The sequence below is a fragment of the Apteryx mantelli genome, chromosome 5 (genome assembly GCF_036417845.1).
Source record: "Apteryx mantelli isolate bAptMan1 chromosome 5, bAptMan1.hap1, whole genome shotgun sequence".
NCBI classification, from domain to species: domain Eukaryota; kingdom Metazoa; phylum Chordata; class Aves; order Apterygiformes; family Apterygidae; genus Apteryx; species Apteryx mantelli.
The window spans coordinates 73,266,282-73,274,383 of NC_089982.1; the positions used below are offsets into that span (position 1 = coordinate 73,266,282).

General features: G+C 59.6%; 1 protein-coding gene across 1 annotated transcript; it reads left to right on the top strand.

Moving 5' to 3' along the window:
* The first annotated feature begins 3,462 nt into the window (after positions 1-3,462).
* Positions 3,463-6,659, top strand: MSX1 (msh homeobox 1). Its single transcript, XM_067297178.1, has 2 exons — positions 3,463-4,032; positions 5,657-6,659. Exons 1-2 carry the CDS (start codon positions 3,549-3,551, stop codon positions 6,088-6,090), a joined length of 918 nt encoding a protein of 305 aa, XP_067153279.1. The 5' UTR covers positions 3,463-3,548; the 3' UTR covers positions 6,091-6,659.
* The last annotated feature ends 1,443 nt before the right edge of the window (positions 6,660-8,102 follow it).

Sequence of the window (8,102 nt, forward strand, 5' to 3'; positions counted from 1 at the left end):
AAATGTTTAGTGGAGAAGGCGCGGAGACAGGACCAGGGGGAGTTCAGACGTGAAGGGATCTGAGGGCTGCAAAAACCTGCGGGACAGCTCTCGCCCTCGCGGCGGCTCCGCTCTTGCGGAGCTTGCGCCGAGGCTGGGTCGCGGAGCAAACGCAGCGGGCGGGAGCACTCCGCGCGGGCGCGGGCGGGCGGGCGGCTCCCTCCGCGCCGTCGTGGCCGGCTCCATCCTCGGGGGGTGAAGGGCTCCTGCAAAGCAGCAAAGCTCCTTTACCACCGGGTGCGGGATGCTCTGACATGCCAGGACATGGAGTGGCCCTTTCCAAATCCGCAAAGGCTCCGTGTGTTTTAAAGAGCGCTCTGACCTCTTGTAACCTGAGAGTTACTGTTTCGGGGGAAATAAAATAGAAACAAGGAAAACAACAACAACACTCCTTCTTTCTTACTTCTCCGTATTAATTTAAAGATAACGTTTACAAAAGACAGACAATGCCCTGAATTGGCTTAGAGCTGCCTCCTTTCCTTCCTCCCATCCCCACGCATCATTTGCTGTATTCCCGCTGAAATAAAATGCTATGGGTAATCGCTTTGCCTAGCACATTCATTATATGAAACGGGACTGTTTAGGATGCTGGTTGCCCAATATTGTTATCTAGCACAAGTGCCTTTAGGGAAGCGCCGCGGTTCCCAATAAAAACACTGGATTGGAACAAGCACCAATAAAGTCACCTATTCTACCCCCCCAACCCCTCACTTCAGTTACAGCCAAGGCAGGAAAATAAGAAAGCAAGTCATAATATCAACATAATAGAAGTAAAACAAAAAAAGTTCCTAAAATTCATTAGTATTTTGGTCACTCAGAGTACAGCAAGCAAGGTAAGAAGAGTTTTGATACTAAAAATTCTCCTGTTAAACAAAGAAAACTATCTCGGGGAAGATTTCGTTTTGTAAACTTGATTTCTTCCTTACTAACTGAGAGCTTCTCTATTTCATTAAGAAAGAAAGGAAAGAAAGAAAGAAAGAAACAAGAAACGAAAGAAACTTTACTGGCTCCCCGTTTTCAGCCCAAGCGCTTGCCAGCATGTGAATTAGAATCAAGCCCTTGCTATGGTACAGTGATTAAAATACCACCAAGTATGACAGAAACGTAAACACAAAGCGTTCATTGCTGAGAGATAAATAAAGAGCTAATTATCTCATTCTGTCAACTCTCAATGAAAGCGGGATCTCGCTCTCAGTATGGGATACACACTCATCTCCTCAAACCTCAGCAACATCCCGGTGTTGAAACCAGTCTGGAGAAAAAAAAAGAAAAAAAAACCCAGCAGCTCTATTTTTCTATTTATATTTCCATCAAAACAATGAGATCGAAAGCAGCCTAGGAGTTGCCTGGAGGTCTAATAAACACATCACTTTTTCTTTTGCACGGTTGCATTTGGGATCAGAAAAAAAAAATCCTACCTGTAGGATCAAGGGGACTACGTGAAACACAACGTATCGATATTTGTGTGCGTGTTTTCTTAGGCGGGGCGGGGGGCGGGGGGGGGACAAAAAAGTGCGTCTTTGCGCCGAGCACCGGGCTTTGGGAAAATGTCGTGTGATTGGTAGATCAAACTAATTTTGTCAGGCTGAATGTGCCGATGTCCCAGGGCTAAGGCGCCTTGCTCCCTTGATGCGGGTTAACGTCCTCAATAGTCCCCCTCCAGCTGAAGTCTTTGATCAGACCGCTGCTGGCGCCTAAAAACAACATCACTTGTCTGCCTATTAGAGGCACTGACTAATCGTGACAGATTGTTTATTCTCGCAATTAGCAATGCAGCCGCTGCTCCGAGAATCCCCCCCCGCCCCCGCCCCCGCCCCCGCTCCGGCGCGGCGCGGCGCGGCCCCCCGGCCCGACGGGGCGCGGGGGAGGCTGCGGCAGCCCGGGCAGCCCCGGCAGCCCGGGCAGCCCCGGCCCCGGCCCCGGCCCCGGAAGGCTCGGGCTCCGCCGCAGCTCCGGGCCGGGCCGGGTCGGGCCGGCGGCAGCGCCGCTGCACCCCGCCTTGCAGGAGCCTTCGGGAGGCACCAGGAACTGTGAGGGGAATTAAATGTATCTGAGCCCTGTGCTATATATATGTGCTATACGTTGTTTAATATATGCATGCTACGCGCATTCGTCCCTATTTATTAGAGTGCACGGAGTACGCTGCAAGTCATCTAGAAATCGCCTTCACATAGAGGGATCACGTGAAGTCCAGCCCAACGTGTGTTTGTGCGTGTGCGAGCGAGGCATGTGCACACGCGGGATGATATCTACAGTGGGCATACCGCAGGGATGTATAGTGTAGGCGTGCGGAATATACGTGTTTGTGCAGAGCTGATTGCAGGATAATTCATTCCAATCAGATCCTGCTGCTTATCAGTTAATAAAATGTCTGTTACATCAATTCATTTCATAATCTATATGCTCCTAATCTACCATCTTTATTGGGTCCGGTTAAAAGGAAGGGGAATTCGCTGTCCTTCCCCGTTTAGATAATTACCCTTAAATGACTGCAAGAGCCTCTTGTGTTTCTAGGAGATTAGAGCCCTGCAGCTATCAATAAACTTTTCTCAGCGAGCGGCCAATCACATTATTAGAGAGCTGCTCCGTTTTACTGCACATCCGTCCTGGACACAAGGATAAGGGATCGTAAAACAAATTTACAAAACAAAATAGCTAAGACTTTAATGGGTGGAGGGCTGAGATGTTCCTTTTCACGTGAGTGAGTATTTCATTATCTAGAGACACGCACACATATATGCCATGAAATATAACACACTTTATGTATATGTGTACGCACGTACGCGCGGACCTACACAGACACGTAAAGCACACGGCACGGCCGACGTTTGTTAAAAAAAGAACAAAACCTAAATAAAAACTAAGCCAAAAAAATCCCTGCTTTTTCAGGGTGCCGCTGACCTGTGGAAAATACAGGGGCTCACTTTGAGCGGTCGCGCCTGGGGCAGCCCCATATTTTGTCGGAAGAGGTTTCCGGGAGAACGCGGCTCCCAGGGCGGCCCGAGCCTCCCCGCCCAGCCGCTGCTCTTCCCCGCCGGGGACTCCGGCTTTCCCCGACGTTAGCAAACGCCTTCCGCGCTGAGCGCCCCGTCCCCTCCGCGGTGCCCGTGCGCAGCCGGGCCGGCAGCCGCCCCGGCGCGGCCGCGCTTCGCCTCCTCCCGCGCCCCGCTGCCGCCAGGCGCGCGGCGCGGCGCGGCGCGGCGCGGGGCGCCCGCCCGGCCCGACGGCGAGGCCACGGCTGCCGGCGGGGCCGAGCCCCCGCCCGGGGCCGCCGTCGGGCCGCCGCCGCCGCCCGCGCCGCGCCGCGCCGCGCCGCAGCCAATGGGGCGCCGCCGCCCCGCCCCCCGCGCGCTGGTTGGGCGGCGCCGCCGCCCGCGCCGCTTTATCAGGCGGCGCCGCCCGCCGCGGGGACGGACCGCGCCGACGGCCCCCGCGCCCCGCCGCGGCCCCATGAGCGGCGGCCGCTGCTCCCGCGCGGCGCGGCGCTGGCGACGGCGGGCCGCCTCTGCATGGCCCCTGCTGTGGATATGAGCACCGCGCCCACCGGCGTCCGCAGCGACGAGCCGCCCGCCTCCGCCTTCAGCAAGCCCGGCGGCGGCGGCGTCCCTGTCCCGGCCGGCGCGGCGGCGGCGGCGGCGATGGGCGGGGAGGAGGAGAGCGACAAGCCCAAGGTGTCCCCTTCCCTGCTGCCGTTCAGCGTGGAGGCGCTCATGGCCGACCACAGGAAGCCGGGCGGCAGGGAGGCCCTGGCCAGCAGCCCCGAGGGCGCCGGGCCGCCGCTGGGCGCCGGGGCGGCCGCCCGCGCCAGCCTCAGCCCCCGCCTGGGCGCCCTGTCGGCGGAGGCGCCCGCCTCCCCGCTGCCCCTCGGCAGCCACTTCTCCGTCGGGGGGCTCGTCAAGCTGCCCGAAGATGCACTCGTCAAGGCGGAAAGCCCTGAGAAGCAGGAGCGGAGCCCCTGGATGCAGAGCCCCCGCTTCTCGCCGCCCCCTCCGAGTAAGTAGGAGCCGGGGCGCGGGCGGGCAGGAGCCGGGGCGCGGGCGGGCGGCGCCGAGCCCCGGCGGCCGCTGCGGAGCCCCGCGACCGTCTGTCCCCTTCCCGGGCTGCGCCGCGAAGTCTGGCGGGGGTTTTCTCTGGGTTTCACTCTGTCCGGCCTCTCCTCAAACCTTCTCTCCTGCGCTTCCCTCTCTCTGCCGCGCCACTTAAGCATTCTCAAAGTACTGAAACGCTTCAAATGTCTCCGAAGCCTTGATTTAGCCTCAGAGGATGGGCTTCAAACGCGGGGGAAGAACGGCTTACGCCAGGGCGATTTCTTGTGTCAAACGTTAACTGGGGAGGAGGGAAAAAAAAAAAAAAAAAAAAAAGCCCTGCCTGCCTGCACGTTAGCTTAACTTTTGGGCTGAATTGGCCATACAAAGTCTGCGAGCATGACAACCTCAGAAGTGTTTTTTCTGAAAGTGGCTGGAATTATTTTATAAGGATCCGCATAGATCGGGTTCCCAGGCGTGCAGGCTGCAGTCTTCGGACTTCCGCAGGCTTCAGCACTACAAACTACTCTCTCAAGTGTTTCGAAAGCCCGGAGAGCTGCATTATTGTTGTTTTGCTACTTTACTACAGAGACCTCAAACAGCAAAAATAGAAGTCAGGAGGCCGAGATCAGAAAGTGCGGTTTATGCTCTCTAATGTCCGCACTGAGCTCCGCGGATGCGGCCAAATCAGAGCAGGCGGTGCCGCTGCCCCGTCGCCTGCCGCTGCCGGTCTCCGTGGGAAGGCGGCGAGCGGGGCTCGGGCTGAGCCTCTCCGCGGCGCTTGGGGTGCTCGCATCAAAGCCGCCAACAGAGCTGCTTTCTCCCTCCCTTTGAGACAGGAAAGCCTCCCCAAATGACTTGCAGAGCATACCGCAGTGGCTTCATTTATTTAAATTGCAAAGGAAAAGTTGTTTTTACTAAGTAAACCGAGAACAGGCCGAGGTTGAGGACCCTTAGAAATGTTAAATAAGAGTAGAGGAAGCAGACCGGTGAAGAGCAGCAGATAAGAGGCTGAGTGTGAATTCCGAGCTCGTAATTAATTACATGCTTAATCTGGTTCCCAGGGGCCTAATGAAGAGGGTGTGAGTCTGAGAAACCAGCCCGTTTTGTTTATTTTTTTCCTTAATCCAATAAAAAGGACAGCACGTATATTTTCGCGAGAGTCGTTCCCTTCACTTGTCTCTTACCCATCAAAGGTGGGAAGACGTGCGCACAGGAGGCGGAGGGTCTGGGGACGCCCGGTTCTCCGCCGTGTAGTTTTTCCGGGCAGTCAGAGATACTCTAGCTGCTGGTGACTTCAGCCCTGGGAGACTCGGAAATTTTCTGAAGTTCTTTAGTAAAACATCCTCTTGCTTTAGTGGAGGGGAGAGATCAATTTGAGGAGTGGCCCGGGCAGGGAGGACCGGCGCGATCCAAAGTTGTGGAGTTTTGGGGCACGTCACTTGGCGTGGGACCTTATTTTCCAGGGACCGCCAGTTACTCCAGGGGAAGGGGCTCTGCAGGGTGCCCCGGTCCAGACGCTGCTAACCGAGGTGTCCCTCTCTCTCGCTCTCTCTCCTTCCCCCTTCCCGCCCGGCCGCTCCCTCGCCCAGGGCGCCTGAGCCCCCCGGCCTGCACCCTGCGCAAGCACAAGACCAACAGGAAGCCGCGGACGCCCTTCACCACGGCGCAGCTGCTGGCGCTGGAGAGGAAGTTTCGGCAGAAGCAGTACCTGTCCATCGCCGAGCGCGCCGAGTTCTCCAGCTCGCTCAGCCTCACCGAGACGCAGGTGAAGATCTGGTTCCAGAACCGCCGCGCCAAGGCCAAGCGGCTCCAGGAGGCCGAGCTGGAGAAGCTGAAGATGGCAGCCAAGCCCATGCTGCCGCCCGCCGCCTTCGGCATCTCCTTCCCGCTGGGCGGCCCGGCGGCCGTGGCCGGCGCCTCGCTGTACGGCGCCTCCAGCCCCTTCCAGCGGGCAGGGCTGCCCGTGGCTCCCGTGGGACTGTACACGGCGCACGTGGGATACAGCATGTACCACCTCACATAGAGCCGCGCCCGGCCCGCGGCTCCCCGCGGCCCGTGCGCGCTCCCGCCCCGCTCCTCCGGCGCCGCGCCCGCCCTGCGCGCTCCCCCACGGGCCCCGCGGCAGAGACTCCCGCGGGCTGGCTCTGCTCGCCCCCTCCGCGGGCTCCCCCCCGCCGGGCGCGCCGCCGTCCAGCCCCGCCGGCCGCGCCGGGAGCTGCTGCGCTCGCCGGCTGGGAGAAGCCCGAGGCGCGGCCGCCGCTTCCCGGCGCGGGGCAGCGATGCGCCAGCCCTGCTCTTCCTTCCCGCGCCCCGCTGGCACCCAGCCGCAGGGAAGGGCTCGTAGAAGAGAAATGACGAAAAGGGGCCGAAAGACAGGACGTTTCTCTTTCTTTCTCCGAGGCGAGGTCAAGAGGCAGAAACGCAGAGCAGCCTCTCCCGTCCCTGCGTAACAGCGCTGGCTGTTACCTGTGTTCATTCCTGCACCGGCTCCTTTGGAAGGGGCTCTGTGTACTGTGTAATATACTGTATATTTGAAATTTTATTATCATTTATATTATAGCTATATTTGTTAAATAAATTAATTTTAAGCTACTCTTGTTTGATGCAATTTGTTCATTCCTTGCCCCGCCAGGGATGACACGAGAGTAAATCTGTGTGTGTGTGCGCCAAGGGAGAGAGGGACTGGCCTTAGCGGCAGTTTTGCGTCCTCCTCGGGAGACCGGTGCACCTCAGCCTGGCTGACTTTCCTGGTTGCTCTGTGCCCCTGGAGCTGCCCCACGCTCACGCCTTCCCTCCGCGACCCGCAGGGGCCCCGTCCCCCCCGCTGCCCGGCCGGGGAAGCGGCTCCTGTCCCCGGCGGCAGGGGCTCGCGGGGCAGCTCCCCGGCCGGAGCGCCCGCGGCTCCCGGAGGCTGCGGGTCTCCGGGCACGGGGCCGCCACGTCGGTGCCACTCCTCGAGGGGGACTCGGGGCTTCCCCCGCGGCTTCTTTAGGCAGCCCGCAAAGCCCGGGCCGGGGGCAGCGGGGGCTACCGCGGCCAGCGCGGACGCCGTGCTCGGCGGGGCCGCGCCGGGGAGCGGGGAGGGCTCTGCCGGCGGGGCCGCGGCCGGGGCACGGCGCTGCCGTCGCCGGAGCGGGCGCCGCGGCCGGGGCCGGTCGGTCGCGGTGTCGGGACGGGGGTGTGAGGAGCCGGGGCGGCGGGGTTAGGGCGCAGGGTGCCGCGGCTGGGGGACGGGGGAGCCGGCGGGAGGGATCGCCGCCGCCCGCGGGACTGGCTCCGCGCTCCGCAGCGCTCCCGGGGCGCCGTGCCGCCCTGCGGGAAGCTCGCCCGGGCCGCCACGGCTCCGCCGGAGACCGTCGAGGGAGCGGGCACGGCGCGGGGATCCCGCCGGGGAGGCGGCGGCCGCGCCGCGCACCGCGCACCGCGCACGCGGGACCCCGCGCAGAGCCGCTGCTCCGCGGGCGCGCCCCGACGCCCCCCACTCCGGTTCCCCCCGGTTTCGTTTTGCGACGGATTGCTGGGGTAAGAGAGAGTGTTGTTTCCTCTTTTAATTTTTTTTTCTCGTGCTTTATCTTTACGCTCAGGCAATGGGAGCTGAGAAATGGGGGCTTTTACTTTTCTTTCTTTCTTTCTTCTTTTTTTTTCTTCGCTGCTTTCATTTCCAGCAATTTAAAACGTTAAGGTTGAAGCAAAGTTAGAAGGAAAATAATTGCTGTAATGAGGCTAGGCAATCTTCTGCAGGCACCGTGGCTCCAGCGAGACTGTAGCTGGGGGCGAGGCGGGACTTTTATCATCTCCTAAATATCAATGATGCTTTCAATAACTCAAGGAAACAACATACCTGAACCCAGCCACTTTCTCCAGAGCTCACTTCTCTAATCCCTCTCTTCTCATCTCACGCTCCTCTCCGGCCGCCCAGTCCTTTCTGGTCTGGGGTGGGTTTGGGGTTTTTGTGGGTCTTTTTTTTTTTTGGCTGGCTTTCTCTTCCGATCATTTCTTTTCTCTGTGCAAATGACAATGTCTGTGATCCTGACC